The sequence below is a fragment of the Chiloscyllium plagiosum genome, unplaced genomic scaffold (genome assembly GCF_037043375.1).
Source record: "Chiloscyllium plagiosum isolate Xiang-an unplaced genomic scaffold, Cpla_swu_hap1 HiC_scaffold_27, whole genome shotgun sequence".
In the NCBI taxonomy this organism is placed as follows: Eukaryota; Metazoa; Chordata; class Chondrichthyes; order Orectolobiformes; family Hemiscylliidae; genus Chiloscyllium; species Chiloscyllium plagiosum.
In genome coordinates, this window is record NW_028270165.1 from 39,266,324 (window position 1) to 39,290,176 (window position 23,853).

The following is a 23,853-nucleotide window of genomic DNA, read 5'->3' on the forward strand; positions in this document are numbered from 1 at the left end:
GCCAGCTCAGAGAGAGAACAATAGGAAGGACGTAGGAGTGAATAACGATCCGCGTGGGAGGGCGAATAACTGTTAATGGAGACTGTTAGCGGCTAACAATACGTAGTGTGTCATAGCAGACGAGGTGATAACAAGGAGTCGTTTGTGTGGTAGGGGTGAAGGACATGGGGGAGTTCAGACCCTAAAGTTATGGAACTCGATATTGAAGACCGGAGGGCTGTAAGGTCTCCAAGTGGAAAATGAGGTGTTGTTCTTTCATCTGGAGCGAGAACACTGCTGCAAGCCTGAGACAGAAATGTTGGCCAGGGAACAGGGTGATGTGTTAAAGTGGCAGGCAACCGAAAGGTCAGGTCCTTTTTCCTGCGGGCAGAACCGGGATGTTCTGCGAAGCAGTCACCCAGTTTATGCTTCATGCTACATTGGGGAAACGACACTGTGAGCAGCGAATGCAGCGGACTAGGTTGTGGCAAAAGTGCTGCTTCACCTGGCAGGTATGTTTGAGCCCTTGGATATTCAGGAGGGAGCAGGTAAATGGGCAGGTGTTGCACATTCTGCGGTTGCAGGGGAAAGTGCCTTGGCACTATGGGAGGTGGGTGTGGGGTGTTGCCAGTGAAGGAAGAGTGGAACCGAGGTGGAACCCCTGGCACAACGGGTGCGTGTTGGGACCATAAACCAGCTGAGAAAGCATTCTCTCCTATTCACTCAATGTCGTCTTTAGCAGCTTTCCGGTATAACAGCGCTCTGTTCTGCACCTCGCCTTCTCATCTGCTGCCGAAAATAGCTTGGACACAAATATTTCCCAGTGATATACTGGCCCAATGTGCACAGTCGAGTTGATACACACGTGGAGGTTTGCGTGGTCTTCTCCTGTTCTCTGTACCCTATGTTGAGGAGTGCAATGCTTGTCACTGGCCACTCGGGTGTCAGAGAAAAAGTTTCGAAGCAAAATGGTTGAATTATCTGCCAGTGGAGAGAGCCCGGTTCCCGGGGACGGGACAAACAGCTGCAGGGAGACTGAATGACAAGCAGCTGTTCGGGAAACTCTTTGCCGCTTGCAATTCTCAGAGCAATCTCAAATGTATTTCATACTGAGCAAGTCTCAGGTCGCGCAAGCGGTGTGGGGCGTTCGCTGCGGGTTGGCTCTCTGGCTCGTTTGTCTAGGCGTAAGATTCTCGCTTCGGGTGCTTTACAGTGCTGAGTTGCGAGAGGTCTCGGGTTCAAATCCCGGGCGAACCCGCGTTCTTTAACTTGACTTGTGTAAAACTGCCTGATTAAGTTTCTCAAAAAACATCCTTCGTGAAACGAGGTTGGGCTGTCTGGAGTACGAATGAGGCAGAAAACAGGGAAGTGAAATAGTTGGAGAAAGTGTTCAACAGGTTGACGTGAGTGGTGCGGCGTTTGAGGAATGTCAACAATCAAGGTAGATTGTAAAATTGGGACAGCTCTCCTCGGAGAACCGAACTTTTCCAAGTCATGAGGGATCTAGAAACAGGAAATAATGTTGTGGAAATGCTCCCACACCTGAAAGGATCCTCAACGATTCGGCAGAATTTTAAAGTCACGAGGAAAAGAAGTAAAAGTGACATTAGGAAGAACGTTTTCTTACAGGGAGTGATTAGGGGCAGTAAGTCCCTGAGTGTCATTGACAAAGAGGAAGATTCAATGGACACAAAAGGGAATTCGGTGGTCACGTTCAGATGTGCAGATTTACGCTGAGAAGGCGAGAGAATGAAACGAATAGAGACACACGTTTACTTAAGTGTAGAACCAGCAGAGCGAAGGTGGGCCGCATGGCCTCCGTCTGCGCTGTGACACATGTTGTGATTCAGTGTGAAATCACAGTTCGACCAACAGAATGTGGGAATTTAGAAATAAGTTTATATTTACACAGCCTCCATACGTCTGCGAAACAGCATATTACACGACAGCAGTGGAGGTCTTTGACATCAGGCTCGAACGTGCCTGCCGCGTGCCAGACGAAAACCTGAAGTGTTCTGTGGAAGGTCCGCAGCGCGCGGCAGTAGAGTGGCGCAGCGGGAGCGTGCTGGGCCCATAACCCAGAGATCGATGGATCAATACCCTCCTCTACTATTGTTCAGTGTCACCTCAAGCTGCATCCCTTCGGATCGGTGTCCTCTTCTGCAAGTTGTGGAGGAGGATCATGAGACACAAAATATATAAGGAAAGATTATAGTGTCATGTAACATAAATGTTATATTGAAGAAACCTAGATTGCTGTTGAGTCTTTCATCTTTTAAAACGGGTTGTAGATTTCGGTTCATTAATCTGTAAATCCCAGAACTTTTTAAAAGTCACATTCTCCAGGTAACTTTAGGTTCTATAAAAGGAGGTGACACCTCAGGTAAGACAATGCATGAAAGCTGTGAGGGTAGGGTCTATCTGTATCCTAATCTTGAGTGAGACTGGTTCTATTTCCAAATATATAATCCTGCAAACGCAGATTCACCCCAAAGACTTCGATCTGTGAGCGCATGCATGAGAGAGAGCGTGTGTGTGCGTGTGCGTCTGCATGCTGGGTACTGTGTGTGTTTGTGTGATGGAGTATAAGCATGTGAGATGGTGTGTGCGTAGGTTTGAGTGTGGGGATGTATTACTGTGTGTCTGAGAGAGAGCATGTCTATCAGAGAAGGTCTGCACGAGCGTGTGAGTATGTAAGAGAGTGTGCTTGCGTGTGAGAGAGTGTATTGTGTAACTGGGTCTCCTGTAGTGTGCCATGAACCTAGGGTCTCGGCTGAGGCCATTCTCATGTGTTCTAAACTTGGCTATCAACCTCTGCTCGGCCACTAGATCAAAGACGGCTGAGGCACAAGAAAGGACGGGCGGGGACACTGGTGGTGGTGGATAAGGGAGAGAAATGGAGAGGGAACAGAGGTTGGGGAGTAGAGAATGACTGGGGTTCAGAGGGTTGGTGTCAGTGTCCCACGAACTGGAACCCACTTGTCCCACAGCAGATTTGGGGCAACCATTTCTCAATATACGCATGGCTAAGGCATATCATCCCTGCAGACCATTCACACCGACCTTCCCAACAGCGTCCCACCCAGACCCACTCGATTACGCTACAGCCCTGCAGTTCCCCATGGCTATTTCCTGATGAAGGGTTTTGCCCAAAACGTCGATTCTCCTGCTCCTCAGATGCTGCCTGACCTGCTGTGCTTTTCCAGCACCACACTCTCGACCCTAATTTCCAGCATCTGCAGTCCTCACTTTCGCCCTGTAAGGGGTGAATGTTCTATGCCTAGTCTTTTAAATCTTTTAAAATCTTTTCTCCTCACCCTAAACCTATACCCTCTAGTTTTGGAGTACCTCTACCCTGGGAAAAAGACAAAATGCCAAAGGAATAACATGTCGAGGCACAGGGAAAAAAAAAACATTTCGACAAAAAATTGCTTTGGTATTTTTCTCTCGTATTCGCATTTGGACACTTAAAATTTGTGGAGGTGCCCGTGCTGGACTGGGGTGTACGAAGTTAAAAATCATACAACACCAGGTTACAGTCCAATCGGCTTGTTTGGAAGCACTAGCTTTCGGAGCGCAGCTCCTTCATCAGGCAGTTGTGGAGTATAAGATCATATATTCTGTGTCTTACGATCTTATACACCACAACCACCTGATGGAGGAGCAGCGCTGTGAAAGCTAGTGCTTCTAAATACGTCTGTTGGACTATAACCAGGTGTTTTGTGATTTTTAACTTTAAAATTTGTAATAAATTCCTGCACACTGAGCATGCTCCGCGGTGTCAGCAAGCACTGCGCATGACCGCCAGTGTCAGCAAAGCACTGCGCATATTCCTTGGTGCCCGCAGAAACTGCGCGTCAGCTCCTTTCCATGGACCAATGGATAACCTTGGAGGACCGGAAGGAGACTGGTCCTCCAGCCAATCAGAGCCGGCCATTGTCGAAATATGGCGGTTGGACCGTGAGCTCTGAAGCTGCTGCTGCACCTTTCTCTGTGAACTTCACCCCAGATTGTAACTTCCTTCCTCTGTCTAACTTTTGTGAGTACAACAGTCTGTTTCTCACCACTTTTTCCATTTCTTGTTTCATTCTGGGCTTCAATTGTTAACTTGCAGCAACTGAAAGGAATGAGTGAATCGAGGGAGGGGACAGACTCTGAAAAAGTTGATCCAGGTCTGTCTCAATTTACAAAAACATGGCAAATGCAGTGACACAATCTATAGCCTTTGATGTTAAAAAAAAAGCGCAGAGTGGAGGCGCATTGTTTAAATGGTGATTTGTTGAGATGTGATGAAAGTGAGATGATGGAGATCAGAGCTGAAAAGTGTGGCACTGGAAAACCACAGCAGGTTAGGCAGCAACTGAGGAGGAGGAGAGTCAATGTTTTGGGCACGAACCATTCATCAGGAATGATGTGTGGATGGACAAAGGGGCCTCAGCGTCCTTCTACACCAGTCGATGCCAGTTGTCAGACAGGAGCAGCAAGCAATCAGCAAGGCAAGTGGTATATTAGCAAGAGGAATTGAGTTCAGAAGTGGGGATGTCTTCCTGCAGTTAGGTCAGTCATTGAATGTATTCAAGGCTGAGTTCATTTGACTTTGAAGAACAAAGAATTGATGGGTATTGGGGGGAGGTCAGAAAATGGTTTTAAGACCAGGATAGAACAGTTACAGAGTCATACCGCATAGAAACAAACCATTAAGTCCAACTAGTCCATGCTGACTCTGTTCTGAAACTAAACTAGTCCCACCTGCCAGTGTTTGGCCCAGACTCTCTGAACCTTTCCGATTACAATTGCAACATTTAAGAGGCATTTGGATGGTTATATGAATAGGAAGGGTTTGGAGGGATATGGGCCGGGTGCTGGCAGGTGGGATTAGATTGGGTTGGGATATCTCGTCGGCATGGATGGGTTGGACCGAAGGGTCTGTTTCCTTGCTGTACATCTCTATGAATCTATGTACTTATCCAATGTCTTTTAAACACTGTAACTGTACCTGCATCCACCACCTGCTCTGGACATTGATACCACATGAGAACCATCCTCTGCCTTAAAATAAAAAGGTGCCCCTCATGTCTTTTTAAAATATTTCTCCTCTCATCTTCAAAGTTTGCTCCCTAACCTTGAAACACCCATCCCAGGGAAAGAATACCTGCTGTTCACCTCATTGATACCCCTGAATATTTTATAATCCTCTCTAAGGTCATCTCTCAACCTCCGATGCTGCAGTGAAAAAAATCCCACCTGTCCACCTAGATGCCGGTATATTTATATCCAGTTATGAACTGTTCAATGCTGGTGCCGACTGGAAAGAACAAATGACCTATTCCTGCTCCCAATTCTCTCACTCTGTGTCCAGGACAGTAAGAGACCATATGACATAGGTGCAGAAATTAGGCCATTCAGCCCATCAGATCTACTCCACCATTCAATCACAACTGATATGTTTCTCAACCCTGTTTTGAAATTTTGATTTTGGAAAGGCAGATCAGGGCAGGATCTGCAAAGTTAATGGGGAGTGTTGTTGACCAAAGATACCTTGGAGTGCTGGTTCATAGTTTCTTGAAAGTGGAGTCGCAGGTAGACAGGATAGTGAAGGAGGTGTTTGGTATGCTTGCCTTTATAGGTCAGTGCATTTCAGTGCAGATGTTGGGAGGTCATGTTGCCCCTGTACTGGACATTGATTAGGCCACTTTTGGAATACTGTGTTCAGTTCTGGTTACCCTGCTACAGGAAAAGTGTTGTGAACCTTTGAAAGTGTTTGGCAAAGATTAAGAAGGCTATTGCCAGAGTTGGAGGGTTTGAGCTATAGGGAGAGGCTGCATAGGCCGGGGCTGTTTTCCCTGGAGCATTGGAGGCTGAGGGGTGACTTTATGGAAGTTTATATGGAGCATGGATAGGGTGAATATCCAAAAACATTTCCACATGGTAGGGGAGTCCAAGACTAGAGGGCATAGATTTGAGGTGAGAGGGGAAAGATTTAAAAGGAACCTTATGGACAACTTTCTCACACAGAGAGTGATGCAAGCATGGAATGAGCTGCCAGAGGAGGTGGTGGAGGCTGGTGTAATTACAGCATTTTAAATGGCATCTGGTAACAGGGTGAATTGAGAGGGATACAGGCTAAGTGCTGACAAATGGGACTATGTTAATTTGGGATATCTGGTCAGCACAGACAATTCGGACTGAAGGAAAGCAGAAGTATTGTTGTGAAGACTGGAATTTCAGAGCAGCTTTCAAAGATATTTTGTCCTGAATGGGAGCAGAAGCTACAATGAAATCTTTCATTTGAGAGACAGCAACTGAGTAAGTGAGGACATCCAGGATTTTGATGGAATGTGGAACTTCTTGTAATGTGGGGTTGAAGTGTTTTAAGTAAAGTATCCTGAGCGGGAAGCCTAGTGAAGGGTTTCGGTGGGATTTTGTTTTAAACTGCTCATTTCTTTCAGCCCCCAACAATGTACTTCCATCAGAAGAAGCGGTGAATCAGTAACTGGTATCATCAGAAGCCTTACGGTTTTCAGTACTGCAGGTATTGCTTGTTGCATCAACATTGTAAAGGTTACTGGCAGCAGAGGGAGGTGTGGGCTGTAATCACTGAAAGCGATGAAGCAGTTAGATAACACACATATGAGAGGGCAGGGTGGGACTTGTCTTTCAATTTGCAGAAGTTGGGAGGTTCTGGGAGCTGTGGTTCTGGGCAAACACAACTGCAGTAAATCATAGATGCCCTACAGTGTGGAAGGAGGCCATTCAACCCATCAAGTCCACATTGACCCATCGAACAGCATGCCACCCAGACCCATCCTACCTCGTCGTTTCTGCTGGTGGGTTAGAATAGGTAACAAGATTAGGGGTAGGTTTAAGGCAGAGGAGGAGGGACTACATTTCCTGGAGAGTGGTGAATCTATGGAATTCTTTGCCCAAGGAAGCAATAGAAGCAGGCATATTCAAGACACAGTTCGATGGGATTTTGGATTGTAGGTGAATTTAGGGTAGTCAGGATAATGTAGGTACGTGGAGCTGAGATGATGGATAGATCAGCCATGATCTTAAAGAATGGCGGAGTAGGCTCGATGGGCCAAATGGCCTCTTTCTGCACTGCAGGGATTTTATGATTGCTTCATATGGTGTATATCTGATATTCGCTGTTATACAAGCTGCATGGCTATGATTTTTTACCTTCTAATATAGGAATGCAATTACATCCTGTATTTCTTGTATTCATTTTTATTTAACAGGTCAGCAAGACGTCTTTCAGCAACTTTACTGGCTTTCTTTCCTGAAGCAGCCTTGACATTTCATTTTCATTTCCTTCGTTCAGCTCCATTTGCAGCACCTTTGTAGGAAGGTTGTTCCAGGTCATTGTCCCCTAAATGAAGTTTTCCTCTTTATAAACTTAATGCTATCTGGCTGAATGAAGGTTTTCAGGTTTCTGTGTCATGGATAATATATGATCAGCAGGTATCTGGCAATCTAAGGAATTGTCACCGATGTTATGTTCATTTGACTGTACCGACTGTGATTTTTTTTGTGATTTTATTTGCAGGAAGACATGGGGAAAGAAATCTGAAACCAAAAGATACATCAGCTTCTGACAGAGCCACTTGATTCATTGGGACTTGAATATCAGCAGCCATTCTAGTCGAGAAGAAATGTTTGCTTTTGTCTGCTTGGACACTGGTGTGGCAGGAAGAATACTGATACACCCGAATGAGGGAGATTCAGTGCGGTGACCGTGAAAAGTACAGTACTTCACATCATTTACTCAGCTTGGAGGATCAAAGAGGCCGTTCACTTGCTCTCTGTGCGGGAAGGGCTTCACCCGCTCCTCCCACCTGCAGAGACATCAGTCAGTTCACCTCCCATCGCAGGGGGATTGAAGGAGCTTCGGCCGAGTGCCATTATCGACTGCATTAATAGCCCAGTTCTGGGGACTCCCGGGTTTGAATCTCACCATAGCAGATGGCGGATTTTAGTTCAATCAGAAATCTGGAGTTCAGAATCTCATTATGAAACCATTTTCGGGGAAACAAACACCCCAGTATAATTCACTCATGCTTTAGGGGAGGAAACTGCCGTTGTGGGAAAGGATTCACTCAGTCGTCCCAGCTGCAACCTTTCCCTGATCTGGCCAAGATGTGACTCCAGACCACAGCAGTGTGGTTGACTCTTGACAGACCATCTGCAAACGCGCGGGGGGAATCTTACTTGCATACAGGCTATGGGTTGCAATTGCTGAGTGAAGCAATACTTCCTCCAGGCTAAGGCTGCACCAAGGATCGAATTACAAAGGGACAACTCAGCTGACCAATAGTGAAGAAGGGGAGTGTGTGTGTGTGTGTGTGTGTGTGTGTGTGTGTGTGTGTGTGTGTGTGTGTGTGTGTGTGTGTGTGTGTGTGTGTGTGTGTGTGTATGTGTGTTTGTGTGTGTGTGTGTGTGTGTGTGTTTAAAAAAAGCTACTTTTTGTGCACCTTTTTGCTGGGACGATCTGAAGCTGCAACAAAGTTGGGTCACAACAAAAGTTACCTGAACTTACCATCGGACTCAGACATTGAAGGCTATGACATCCAACAGGTTTTTCTTTTAAAGCTGCTAATTTCTTTCAATCTCCGGCGCGAGGTTGCCAATGTCTTTTTTCAGAAGGAGCAGTCAATATGTAGCTTGTATTATTAGAATTGTACATTTTTCAGGACTGACTGTCCATTGTTTCCTCAGCATTGTAAAGTTTACTGGCAGCAGTGAGAGGGGTGGGCTGTTTTCACTAGAAACAAAGTTAAAAATCCAATTATAGCCCATCAGGTTTATTTGGAAGCACTATCTTTCAGATTGTTGCTCCTTCGTACAGCAGGATCATAAGACACAGAATTTGTAGCAAAATGATATATTGAAAAAAACCTCGACTGCTTTTAAGTGTTTCGTCTTTAGAATGGGTTGCAGGTTTCAGTTCAATAGTATGTAAATCCCAAAACTTCTTTTAAGTCACAGTCTCAAGATAACTTAAGGTTTTACAAAGAGGTGCCATCTGAGCTCAAACAATGCATGAAAGATGTGAGTTTCGAGTCTGTCTTGAGTCATACTGGTTCAATTTCCAAAGTAGGAATTTATAAAATATTACATGGATTGACTGTCTGCAGTTTGTGCACTTTTTGAGCAAAATAGAATGTATCTACAAACATAATTCTGCAAATGCAAATTCACCCCATGGTCTTATCTATGTGTGCATGCATGAGAGTGAGTGAGTGTGTGCATGCACGTGAGTCTGGCTGAGAGAGTGTGTGTTTGCGTGTGTGCATGCTTTGTAAAGTGAGAGTGTGCAGGAGTATAAGTCTGTGAGAGGATGTGTGTGTGGGTGAGACTGTGGGTGGGTACATGTGTGTGCATCTGAAAGAGCGCGGATATCTGAGAGAGTGGCTGCGTGAGTAAGTGAGAATGTATGGCTGTGTGTGAGAGACAGAGAGACAGAATGTGTACAGTGCAGTGGGGTCACCTGTAATGTAACATGAACCCAAGATCCTGGTGGAGGCCAACCTCATGGGTTCCAAACTTGGCTATCAGTCTCTGCTCGGCCACTAGAAATGATTAAGCAGTTACACAATAGACACTGGAGAGGGCAGGGTGAGACTTGTCTTTCGATTTGCAAAAGGTGGAAGGCTCCGGATGATGTGATCTTGGGCAACCACAACTTGGAGGACCTTCGGCTCAGAGAGGTGGAGCTGGAAGCCAGGTTGCTGACATGCTGGTAGGGCAAGGCAGAAAGTTAATCAGATGTTTTTTATTCCGGGAGATGGTCTTTCCCTCCATACAGAGCCTTCCGATGGGGTCAGTGGACAGGGTCAGGAGGGTGTGAGCCCGGGTCAGGCAGGTAAAGGGGATCTGGGAGAGGGCTGCAGGAGGGGAGGAGCTAACTGTGGGGTGGTGGGAGTAGAACGTTAGGGAGGGGGAGGTATGGGACAGAATAGTGACGGGGATTGCCTCCGTTCTCTGCAGTTGGCAGCAGAAGCACAGATGGTATCGGAATCTGGTGCCAGGATTCAGGAACCGCTGTGCTCTGGGCTGGAGAAGTGGGAAAGAGGGGTGCAATGGGTGTGGTCCAACGATGTCAGCAGGACACAGCCTCTGCTGAGGTCGCATGAGAAGTTAAAAGCTGCAAAGACAAAGCAGAACCTCAAAGCACCGGGTGGGATGGTGGCTCAGTGGTTAGCAATGCTGCTTAATAACGCCAGGCGCCTGGGTTTGATTCCACCCTTGGGTGACTGTCTGTGTGAAGTTTGGCATGTTCTCCCCCTTGTGTCTGTGTTGGTTTCCTCTGGGAATTCTGGCTTCCTCCCACAGTCCAAAGATCTGCACTTTAGGGTGGATCAGCTGTGCTAAAGTGTGCAGGAGAGCTTGCATCTTGAATGACCATGTTAGTTTCGGTTTCTTCATTTGTTAATCCCAGAACTTTTTAAAACTCACATTCTCAAGATAGCTTTTAACAATAGGTGTCTTCTCAGCTCAGATAATGCATTGAAGGTGAGACATTACAGTATGTCTGTGTCCCGATGTTACGTCGGACTGATTCTATTTCTAAAGTGGGAGCTATAGAATCTTACATGGATTTATGCAGTTTTTGAGTAATTCGGAATAAATGGACTTCTGCAAGGAAGTGTCCAAACAACTGACCAGGAATATGACAGGCAACTACCAGCTGATCTGACCAAAGAGCACAACCGTGAACTGACAGCATTCATCAAGACTTCTGATCCAATCCTTCCAGAAGTTCAGTATCCACGGATTAGTTGAATCCGTGGATGTGTCAGTACTCTACATCAGCATCCCTCATGATGATGGCATCACGGTAACAGCCTCAGTACGCAATACCAACAATTGCCAATCTCTGAGCACTGTCCTACAACTCATCCACTTCAACTTTGACCACAATATTTTCACCTTTGGCAACCAGTTCTTCATCCAGACACATAGAACAGCCATGGGGACCAAATGTGCACCTCAGTATGCCAACATTTTCACGCAGAGGTTCGAACAAGGTTTCTTTTCTGCACAGGACCTCCAACCAACACTATACACCAGATATATTGATGACATTTCTTCCTCTGGACCCATGGTGAGGAGCCACTGAAACAACAAAACTCTTTAGTATCTGTCTAATTTTTGAACACATGCAGCTCTATCAAGGATGGGTATCTCAGCACTTCTCTGTACCGCAAACCCACGGATAACCTTACCGCGCTACACTTCTCTCGTGAAACATATTAAAATAGCCATCCCCTCTGGACATCCCTTCGCATACAGAGGATCTGTTCAGGTGAGGAGGAACATGGCAGACACTTGGAAGTACACAATCATGCTCTCATAAGAACGGGGTACAATGTTCAACTCATCAACTGCCAGTTCCAATGTGTCACAGCAAGAAACTGTAATGACTTCCTTTGGGAGACAGACACGAGCTGCAACCAAAATGGTACCCTTTGTTGTCCAGTACTTCTCAGGAGCCGAAACACTACGCCACATTCTTCACAGACTGCAACACATTATTGATGAGGATGAGCACCTCACCAAGACCTTCCCCACGCCTCCACTTCCCGCCTTCAAACAACCGCCAAACTTTAAACAGATAATTGTTCGCAGCAAACTGTCTGGCCTTCAGGACAACACGATACAACTGTCACGGCAGATGATGAAAGACGTATCAGAATGTTGACACGATTACCACCATTACACGTGGGGACACCACCCACCATGAGTGCAGCAGGTACTCATGTGACTCAGCTAACATTGTTTATCTCATACGCTGCAGGCAATGATGTTCTGAGTCTTGGTATATTGGTGAGACCGAGCAGAGGCTACAGCAACAGATGAATGGACACTGCACAACAATCACCAGCCAGGAGTGTTCCCTCCCAGTCGGGGAACAGTACAGCGGTCCGGGACATTCAGCCTTGGAGCTTCGGGTGACTATCCTTCAAGGTAGACTTCAGGATTGGCAACAAGGGAAAGTGGCTGGGCAGAAGCTGCTAGCCAAGTTCGGTACCCATTGAGATGGCCTCAACCAGGACCTTGGGTTCATGTCACACTACACTATACATTCTCTCTCTCTCTCTCTCTCTCTCACACACTCTCTCTCTCTCACACACACACACACACACACACACATACACATCCTCTCAGACTTATACCCCATTACACTCTCTCACACACACATGATCACTCGGTTTCTCCTGCGCGCACACACACACACACACACACACATAAAAGTTTGTGGGTTGAATTTGTAGTTGCAGAATCGCGTTGTATTTTGCTCAAAAACCCATACACGTAAGATTCTGTAATACCACGATAGAAATAGAATCCGTCTGACCTAACATTGGGACACAGACAGACTTTAACTTAACACCTTCAATGCATTATCTGATTGAGATGACACCTATTGTTTAAAAGCTAGCTTGATAACGTAACTTTTGAAAAGTTCTGGGATTTACATGTGAAGGAATCAAAACTAACATGGTCATTCTAAAAGATGGTCGAAGTAAACTAAAGTTGTTTAATATTCCATCCCATGACACTGCAATCCTGTTGCTATAAAGTCTGTGTTATGATTCTGCTCCACAACCAACGATGAAGGAGCAGCGCTTCGAAAACTAGTGATTCCAAATGTGAGAAACAAAAGCTCACTCACTTTAATAATTTCAGTCCGAGACCAAATATCTGAAACAGAGTCGTTTATTTGTACACTTGCAAGTGGGTGCCATGTCTAATTGCCAGGTAAGGCAATGACAAATGCACAGTAAACCCCAACAAACTCTCGCAATTTATACAGTTTTTTCCCATATGTTTTCCTAATTCCATTGTTTGTTCCCTGCTTCGCTTACGTCAATCATTTCCTTAAGACTGATCCCACAACTTCTGTTTATTCGGCCTTGTCAGTGACAAATGTCTATTTTTGCCTCCCCCATAAAGTTGTTTGACGTCATCTCATCCTTTGCTTACCATTATCTACTCCCTCCATCTGCGCTGCCCCTCACAGCATCTTATCACTAAGCCCTTTTAATTGGGGTTTGTTCCTGTGTCTCTGTACAAGTGAGGAAACAGATGTTTTTCCTGTTTGCCCATACATCCACCGTTGTTCTGTAATCACGTCTCATGCTAACATTCCATTTTCTTTAACGGATTATATGTTTCCTCATTTTTGTTAAGTCAGCTCTCGTCCGAAACAATCCTAAACTAATGTAAATTCATTTACTCTGTATCAGAACTTATAATTGCAGAAATAACATTAATTCACCTATATCCTACAATTTCCCCTTTTTCTTTTTATTACCATTTGTTATCTTCTGCATTTTTGTCTCTTTGTTTTTTTAAACATCGTTCCCAAAATTCGCAAGCATCATTTCAGAGATTTCATCCATCTTGGTTTCACTCATCTCCTCATTATTTAGCTGATAAAGGTTCTCTCTCTGATTCCCTCTTAGGGACATCTGTTTCATCAAGGCTGTTTCAATCAGTCTTCGGGTGGGCCCTCGTATACAGGGTATGACACAACAGCCAATGGCCACCAATACCCTGACTACTACCATCAGGGAAATAAGGATAGAAACCACCACCCCCTTCCATTTTCCAAACCAGGATTCAAGCCATCCCGTGAGAGATGTGTCTACTCCTGAATTCTCAGCCAGTTCCTCTGCTCAGGTAGTCAATCCCCGAAAGGCCCGAGTAATTGAACCATCAGGCGCAGTATTATTAGGAATAAAGGTACAACAGCTTCCTCCTAACATCACACACACACACCCTTTTTCTGCTAAAATCATATCAAGGGCTATTCTGTTTTCCCATGCCATCCTACTTGTCGCATCAAGCTGTTCCGATATTCCTTTAACCGCATTTCTTGTATAATTTATAAATTGCTGTTGATTATAGAAAATGTAATTTATCCAATCTACACTTTTATTAATTGTTACCCACCAAAAGAGAGCTGACTCAAAGCCTGCTGCAATCTGATTACGAGCTTTGAATTCATCAGGTACTCCCCTAGGGACTCCTACCGAATCAAGATAAATCCTGTCATCAAAAGAAGTATCTAACAGTAATCTCTTACCCCTTCCCTTTTTCCCTATCTTTTCCTTCTCAAAAGCCAAGGTAAATGGAATTGCCAATTGTACAATTGCACATATCCCTCTCCAATCCGGAGGTAGTGTGGGTCTCAATATTTTTCCTCCACAGTACCACCACAGATCTGCTCGGGGAACCTTTAGTGCTGAGTAGTTCCCTCCCTTCTCAGTTTCGGTAACATTCTTATCTCTGTACATAATTTCAGCTCCCCCAAATCTCTCGACTGACTTGTACCTCGCCTGCGCACACACGACGTGTGATTTCCAACTGCGGTGGAAAATGTGGGGTGAACTTTTACATCTTTCTTCTCCAAGGGTGGGAACATCAGAGATCGGGAGGTACAATTCCTATCATTCCATGCAGTATCATCCTGGTACAGGGCTATCATACATTTCATGCCCTTCCTGTCTTGCTTCCACCCGAGCAGAAAGGGAACCACCTGGGCCACTGGCCTATCGGAGGCAAATGCATAGCAATTGCTTTTGTTCAGACTTTTTACAGTATACTTTACCCATTCAACCCAGGCATTTGCATCCCCGTACCCAGTTTCTATCTCGATCGTCTGTTTCAAGTCTTTTACCTCTATAATTTTTACTACTTTAGGATCATCGGGAGGGGTGAAAGGTTGTATCCCATTACCCAGTAGTTCTACCCGTTTTCCCTGTCCTACACTAATTCGAAAACAACAGCCCACGAACTCCTTCCCATTTGTTTTCATTTCAATCCCAAATGTTTCATTTAATTGTATCTCATAAGTGCCCCCCTCCCCCCAAAACTGCTTCGTGACATGTGGTTTTCCTTATCGATAGGTCTATGGGGTTACCTTCTTATCGAGACAATCGCGAGCTGGTCGTAAGGGGGCCTGGTGTACTGTGACGAGACCATAATACCAAGTACCATCCCCGAGGCCATCCCCATAGGACTTAAGATGTATCTCTGAGCTGCGGTACTGTCTCTGATTAACTACATTCCCACAATTTACTAAGCTGCATGCATCAGTGTCTATTACTTGTGAATTATCAGACTCAGGAACCATTCATAATACATATGAAAATGATATGTGACAAAATCCGAATACCAAGAGGGCTAGCATCATGACTCTAAACATTCCCAGCATTCTAATCATACTGAAGCACAAAAAGGCTTAATATACAATCTTACTGAAATAATCCCGCGCTCACGCCGCCACTGTATAGTCAGTTACTCAAAGTCTCTTTAGTCTGAGTTTCAGCGGGTCTTGCGTTGATTCGGCTGTCCAGACTTCTTCCTCAACTGGAGGGTCCACAGGCCCTTTGATCCGAGTGTAAGGAGTCCAGCCTTTTTCCGCCGTCCTTATTTCCGTTTCAGTAGTCAAAAGAGCCTGGTACGGCCCTTCCCAGTCCGGCTGCAATTTAGTCTCTCTCCATGATTTTACTTAGACCCAATCTCCTGGCCGGATGGGGTGAACAGTGAATTCAAGGGGCGGAGTCTGTGCCAATAAACCCTGTTTCCTGAGGAAAGACAAAGAGGAGGACAAGCCCAGTATATACTTCTTTAAAAACAAATCTTTAGTTTCGGGAATTGGCAATTCTCCATTCGTTCCCAGATAAGGTAATCCAAATAAAATTTCATAGGGAGATAGTCCCAAATCTTTCCTCTGCCAAGGGACAAGCCCAAAAGGCATCTTTTAAATCTATCACACTAAACCATCTGTAATCATGAGGGATCTTACTGAAAAACGTGTAGGGGTTTGGCATCACTGGGTGCCTGATCTGTACTATTCGATTTAATGCTCTCAAATCCTGCACCGATCGATAAGTTCCATCAGATTTACGCACTGGTAGAATTGGGGTATTATAAGGAGCCATACATGGCTCCAACAGTCCATCTCTAATCAGTCCCTCAATTACTGGCTGCAATCCTCGTTTACCTTCTATGGAAATAGGATATTGTCGTTCACAGACAACGTCCCCTTTCCGTTTTAAATTTATTAAAAGGGGAGGGATCTGTAGTTTTCCACGATTCCCTTCTCTAGCCCATACAATAGGTCTATCTTTCTCTCTGCATCCTCTGTCAACATCGCCAGTTGTACAACTAATTCTTTTTCCTAAATTCCAATCTCCAGTCCGAAAAGGATAATTAAGTCTCTCCCCAGTAAGTTACTTCCTATATCAGGGATATACAACAGTTCCCCTGTGACCCTATCCTTAGGACCTTCTATCATCATAGGTTCAAATACTGGAACAGTAAATCCTTCCCCTTTCACACTTGAAACAGTAATTGACCGTGTTGACATTTCTACCCTCCTTGGTTTAAAATTCAGCGATGACCGTGCTGCCCCCGTATCTACTAGGAAGACTGCCTCCTCCCTACAGGGTCCCACCTTAAAGTTTATCAAGGGTTCCTGGTGGGCCCCCGAGGGCAGGAACCCCTGACACCCCTATTCTTCAACAAAATTCATAAGCGGAATTGCCCTTTCTTCCCTTTGTAGATCAGGACACTCCCGCTTAAAATGCCCTATTTTTCCACAATAATAGCATCCTGCCTTTGGAGACTTCCATCTCTGCCCTTGTCGCCCAAACCCTCTCTCAAATGCTCCCCCTTGTCCTCTCCCTCTCCCTCTTTACAAACACTTTCTGTGCCTCTCTCAACAATTCATCTAATGGTTTTTCGCTCCATCCTTCTATCTTCTGTATCTTTCTCTGTATGTCTGACCATGCTTTTGTCACAAAATGTACTTTCAACAGACCCTGTGCCACTGGGTCCTCAGGGTTCATTCCAGAATATTTCCGCATTGAGTCCCTTAATCTTTGCAGGAAAGCTGAGGGAGTCTCATCTTTCTCCTGTCTAACTTCAAAAGCTTTCGTCAAATTCTGTGACTTTGGAACTGCCTCTCTTATTCCTTTTAGAATCAGGTCTTTCAATTCCCTCATTTCTTCTCTATGCTCCAGGTTTTGGTTTTCCCATTGGCGGTCTTTGAGGGGAAACTTCACCTCTCCCTGTCTAGCACCCCCATCTCCAATCGGGTGTTCCCTGTCCCATATTTTAATGGCAGCTCCCCGTACAAGTCCCCTTTCCTCCCCAGTAAATAGTATATTCAAAATAGACATTAACTCAGCCCAGGTATACAGACTGGGCCCCAGAAATTGAACAATGTGTTCAGACAACCCCACCGGATCCTCAACCAGGACCTTCATTTCCTTTTTAAATGTTCTGACCTCCGCACTAGTGAGGGGTGGGGGGTGGGGGGGGGGGGCACTTACAAACCCAATCTCTTTGTCCCCTGTGGGTACCTCTCGAAGGGGATAAGTCTCACGTTCTTCCCCGTTTTCTTTCTTTAAAGAAATATTGCAATATTTCTTGCTCCCCATAACTTCAAACACCAATTCATCAATTCATGCTTGACTAACCTTTAAAGCCTGTTCCTAACTTATAAATATAGTTATATATTTACGTTCATTTCTTCAGTATTTCATCGTTAAAATGCAAAATGCATACAGTTCCCAATTTTGCAATTCACTGTAATTACCCAATTTTAGTCCTTTAATTTAGATCCAAAATTAGTTTTCTTAAATAGTCCTGACCAATCATTGCTCAATTACAATACTATAGGTCGTAAAATAATCAGAGCTGCCTTAAAAGAATTTGTCTACTCAAGTTTTTTTTAAAACTTCTAATGCACGAACAATGGCTGAATCCAAGTTCACAGATATTAACCATAGAATTTTGCTTTTACTACAATCTAATGCTGAACTGAAACTTCAACTGTCCTCCATAAATCGCTTTTATGTAAAGATAAAAGAGATTAGTTAGAAACTGATAGTAAGGCAGTCATGATCTTTAAAAAGAACAGGAGTTATCATTCGTTTTTTTTCTTCATAATCTCGATAGAATCCTTGACCTTAAAAGAAGTCATGTTAAGTTTCCACAACAAAAATCAGATTCAAAACAGTCCTGGAACTCAAGCTCCAGGGAATAAAACACAAACATTCAATCACCAACAAACAAATGTTCACTCAAACCAAATCACAAAGGGTTAAACTTCCGACCAGCTGTACAGCCCTTTTCATTCTCTCTCTCTCTCGCACATTAACATATAAATTCAGATATTCACAAACCCAGTCTTCGTCCGATCTGTACTTTGGCCAGAAGACAGCGGGACGAAGAATGGATTCCTTAGTCCATACAAAGCAACAACATTTAATCATCTTTCTCCCTTGTACAAGTATTATTTTGCCAATTCCACAACATCCTGCCTAAAGGACTTTCTGGAGGTATGTTCTAAGGGACCCCGCCTCAATTTCCATTGCCTTTTCCTTCTTTTGTTTTCCCGGAGGCTTTTTCCTTACCCACAGCACAATCCATATTGAGTTCCTTCGTTAGTCCCTTATTAACTACTAAAACTCAATCCCGGCCACCAAGGCAATACTTAAAAGTCAATTTTCTTACCTTGGTCTGTGCACAGAGTTGCCTGGCCCCTTTTTTCCGTATTGTCTATCAACGTACTATCGCTGTCTGATTCAGATGTCTCTCTTGTAGGATTCACACCAGTCACCCAAGGGAGTAGACCAAACCAGGACACGAGACCGCTCATCAATGGGGAATGGGACGCGTTTTCCCAGTGTCCACGGCCAGCCACTCCCCCCGGTAATGGAAGAAAATCCCGGACACGAGCCCCCAATTGTGAGAAACAAAAGCTCACTCACTTTAATAATTTCAGTCCGAGACCAAATATCTGAAACAGAGTCGTTTATTCGTACACTTGCAAGTGGGTGCCATGTCTAATTGCCAGGTAAGGCAATGACAAATGCACAGTAAACCCCAACAAACTCTCGCAATTTATACAGTTTTTTCCCATATGTTTTCCTAATACCATTGTTTGTTCCCTGCTTCGCTTATGTCAATCATTTCCTTAAGACTGATCCCACAACTTCTGTTTATCCGGCCTTGTCAGTGACTAATGTCTATCTTTGCCTCCCCCATAAAGTTGTTTGACGTCATCTCATCCTTTGCTTACCATTATCTACTCCCTCCATCTGCGCTGCCCCTCACAGCATCTTATCACTAAGCCCTTTTAATTGGGGTTTGTTCCTGTGTCTCTGTACAAGTGGGGAAACAGATGTTTTTTCCTGTTTGCCCATACATCCACCGTTGTTCTGTAATCACGTCTCGTGCTAACATACCATTTTCTTTAACGGATTATATGTTTCCTCATTTTTGCTAAGTCAGCTCTCGTCCGAAACAATCCCAAACTAATGTAAATTCATTTACTCTGTATCAGTACTTATAATTGCAGAAATAACATTAATTCACCTATATCCCACACTGATATTCATGGCATTGTCTCATTTGAGGATGACGATTTGAGTCTGACCAACAAACCGTTTCATGTAGTCACCCAATTTAATTATTTTTTTTTTAACTTAATTAAAGAAAATAACTCTAGCAGGCTAAGATTTGTACAATTTGTTTATAAGATTTAATTATACGTCCATTGCTCTCGATATGGTCTCTGCCACATTGGACGCCAACTTGCAGAACATTTCAGGGAACAGCTCTGAGACGCCAACACTAAATGACCCCACCACCTTGTGGCTGAACACTTTAACTCCCTTTACCAATCCGTCAAGGACATGCAAGTACTCTGCTGCCTCCCCCTCCAAGCTCGAGGGACCTGACGCTTGTAGGAAGAAAACCTCGTCTTCTGCCTTGGGAACCATAAACTACATAGGATCAATGTAGATTTCACCAGTTTCTTTATTTCCCCTCCCCTCCCCCCACACCACACACCTTGTCCCAGATCCAGTGTTGAAAAATGTGGCGCTGGTAAAATGCCTCGAGGCTGTTCTCTGGCATGGCACTCATCCACAGATTCTATCAACAAACACATTGACCTGGACCCAATATATCGGCCACTGCAGCGGACAGTTGGAACTGACAACCGGAAGCGGCAGAGACAAACCACTGTAAATGCTGGAGGAAACATCACAGAAGCGCTTCACAAGAGGATCCCAAGCACTAAGTATGTCACCTAGACAGGGGATGAAACGTCTGCAACAAAAATTCCCAGCTCGGCGAACAGAACCACAACAACGAGCACCCGAGCTACAAATCTTCTCACAAATTTTGAATTGAGCATAGAAGTGGGGACATCCTGTTGCAACTGTCACACATGCCACACAATACCTTCTCTAACTTTCCATCCCTTTGAATATCAGGGGGAAGACACCCCTTTAATTGTAACATTCAGGAAATATGCCTTACTTGAACAAAAATGTGCTGTGTTCACAGATGCTTGGACAGAGGAAGGGAGTTGCAGTCTGGGGTGAAGCTCAATCTTCGTTCAGAGAAAGAGAGGAGCAGCAGTAGCTTCAGAAGCTCATGGTCCAACTTGCGCATTCAGACAATGGCGGGGGGGGGGGGGGGGGGCGGCTCTTCTGGGTAAAATCTGGGAGTGAAGCAATGTCTCCCCATTTCCATTCCTTATGCTGGGAGGGAGAGAGAAGTGGGGAAGCACTGTTCACTTGCAGCAACGGGAGGCAGAGAGTATGAATCCAAGCAGGGAGCAAACCCGGCAAAAGTCAGTTTCAGTCGGCTTCTTCTGAAATATTGTGTGCAATTCTGGTCTCCCTCCTATAGGCAGGATGTTGTGGAACTTGAAAGGATTCAGAAAAGAGTCACAAGGCTGTTGCCAGGGTAGGAGGGTTTGAACCACAAGGAGAGGCTGAATAAGATTGGACTGTTTTCCCTAGAGCATCTCAGGCTTAGTGTGTGTTTTTTAAAGAGGTTTATAAAAACTTGAGGAGTGTGGATGGGGTGAATAGACAAGGTCTTTTCCTTGGGATAGGATGAGTGCAGAACTAGAGGGCATAGGTTTAGGGCGAGAGGGGAAAAATTTAAAAGGGACCTTGCAGTCAACCATTTTTTGCAGAGAGTGATGCGTGTATGGACTGAGTTGCCAGAGGAAGTGGTGAAGGCATCTGGATGGGTATATGAAAAGGAAGAGTTTAAAGTGGTATGGACCAAGTGATGACAAATGGAACTAGACTAATTTTGGATATCCGGTCGGCATGGACAAGTTAGATTGAAGGATCTGTTTCTGTGCTTTATGTCTCTGACTCTATGACTGGTGAAAAGCATTGGCATTCGTCGAAACATTTATGTAACAGAAAATTATAAGAGGGTAAAGATAAGCCTCATGTCATTGATCCATGAATCCTGGTGTAGTATGGATGTATTTCCAGTAATAGAGTCGGTATGGCATGGAAGGAGTACAAAAGACGGCTTCTTTTACAAAAAGTCACACTTAAAACTGAAATCGGAGTCTTCTGGAAATGTAAGACAACCTTGCGTTAATATAAGACAGATAAGTCTGGGGTATATGTTACATATTTGATGGAATGTTTATGGCTCTCAAAGCCTGATTTGAAGTTGTTTCTGGGCTCGTAATATTGTACTGCAGCATATTGTATATCTTCAGTAAGAACGTCAATACCGCATGATAGATGTCCATTCAGCAACTTGAGTGGACTCTTCATGGAGTATGCAATCCACCACATTACCCTGCTGCATACATTTTCATATAGATCAGCACAAACATCTTGGGTATTAAGAGAGGAAAGAATGTTCCACAGAAACTAGAACTGTGTGTTCTGATTTTCTATTGTGGACTGACAGCAATGAACTTTGCAATCTCTTTCCACAGGAATATTACAAGAGAAGAATTTGGAGGCAGAAATCTCAGACCAAACATCACATCGAAGTCTGACAGTCGCTTGATTCACCAGGACTTGGACATTGATGGCCTTGAAAACAAAGGTGAGAAGGTCTGTCTGCTTAGTTAGGTTTTAAACGTCAGTGTGACTGGAAACTCAGAGTCTCACATACCCACACACCAGAGTAGTGACTGGAAACATGCTTTACAGACTGAATGAGAGTCCTCCAATTACCAGTTCACCAGTAACACCACACCTATGCTGTAAGTGTGAGCGAGTTTCAACTGATTGTTGAACCTGGGGAAATACGAGTACACCTGCACCATGGAGAAATCATGAAAATGCAGGGAGTGTAGGAACGGTTTCCCTTCCCCGCCTGCCCGATATTCATCAGCATTTATACACAGGGCAGCGGTCATTCACCTGCATTCAGCACAGGAAAGGCTTCACTCAGTCGCATCACCTCCTGGTCCACATTGGGGAGAAACTGCTCATCTGCCCTGTATGCTGAAGCAGATGAAGGACATTTTTTTTTATCCTGGATGGAGCATACTGCAGGTATACCTGAAATAGATACATTTGTCTCTGTCCCATTGAGTCTCCAGCACAGGGCCAGGCTCAATTGGTCTCTGTGTTTATTCTCCATCTGAGCCTCCATCCACCCCTCTTCATTGCTCCCCCATCTCCCCTCCATCAGCATAAGGGTATCCCCCACTTTTCGAAAGTTCACTTTACACTACTTCACTTTTACAAAAGACCTACATTAATACCTGTTCTCACAAACCGAAAGAAATCCGAAGAGGATTGTCACTTTTACAAAGAAAGGCACAATATAAATTAATTCATGGTAATTGCTTCTTCGCTTTCGGACATTTCGGCTTATGAAAGGAACACTCTACTTTCAAATAGTGGGGGAAAGCTGTGTCAATACAATACAGCACAGTCACAGGCCCTTCTCACATGGTTTAGGCACACACACCCCCTCAAGCCTGTGCTAATTCTTAATCCTTACTTAGACCTGCAATTTATTGCCCATGTGTGGTTTCTGTTCCTCTGTTCACCTCCCCTTCATGTGTCTATCAAGATACACCTTAAACATTGTTAAGGGGCCTGCTTCCACTACCTCCACTGGCAGTGCGTTCCAGAAACCCACCTCTCTGTGTAAATTCCCTACCCCCACCACTTCTCCCCCAAACAGTCCCCCTTTCATCTTGAACCTGTGCCCTCTTTTAGTTGACCTTTCCACCCTGGAGGGAAAAAAACGCCTCTGACTATCACAGAATCCCTCCAGCGTGGAAACAGACAATTCAGCCCAACAAGTCAACACCGGCACTCCAAAGATTAACACATGGAGACCCGTTCCCTTACCCCTATTATCTACATTTACCCCTGACTAATGCACCGAACTTACACATCCATGAACATTGGGGGGCAATTTAGACACAGACAATCCAACTTAACCTGCCTCTCCCTGGACACTATGGGTAATTTAGCTTCGCTAATCCACCCTAAGCTATCCAAGTTTGGATTGTAGGAGGAAGCTGGAGCACCCGGAGGAAGCCCACACAGACACGGGAGGTGGGGTACAGGGACAATGTGCCAACTCCACACAGATAGTTGCCTGAGACTAAAATCGAACGCAGGTCCCTGGCACCGTGAGGCATCAGTGCGAACCACTGAGCTACCCTGCCACCCCTGTCCAGCCAATCTGTGTGCCTCATCATTTTGTCGAGGTCTCCTCTCAGCCTCTGTTTTTCCAAAGAAAACAATCCAGGTTTATGCCTCCTCTGCTCATAACGAGAGCCCTCCAGACTAGGTAATCTCCTGGTGAACCTTGTCTGTACCCTCTGCCAGAGCACCCACATCCTTCCAGTAGCACAGTGACCAGAACTGCACACAATATTCCGAATGTGGTCAGAATAAAGAGCTGTAACGTAACTCTTACACTCAAGGAAGCGTGCTGTGTGCCTTCTTGACCACCATGCCCACCTGCATTACCACTTCCACGGATCTATATGCCCAGATCCCTCTGTATGCCAGTGCTCCTATGGGTTCTGCCATTTATCATACA

The 23,853-nt window shown here is 44.8% G+C and overlaps 1 protein-coding gene across 1 annotated transcript in view; it reads right to left on the reverse strand.

Annotated features, from left to right (window-relative positions):
• LOC148143683 (uncharacterized) overlaps window positions 1-5,021 on the reverse strand; it is a 98,474-nt gene extending 93,453 nt beyond the window's left edge. Inside the window, exon 1 of the mRNA XM_087975258.1 lies at window positions 4,976-5,021. Within this exon, the coding sequence (XP_087831384.1) occupies window positions 4,976-5,021 (46 nt within the window). The remainder of the gene's footprint in view (window positions 1-4,975) is intronic.
• Between the last annotated feature and the right edge of the window lie 18,832 nt (window positions 5,022-23,853).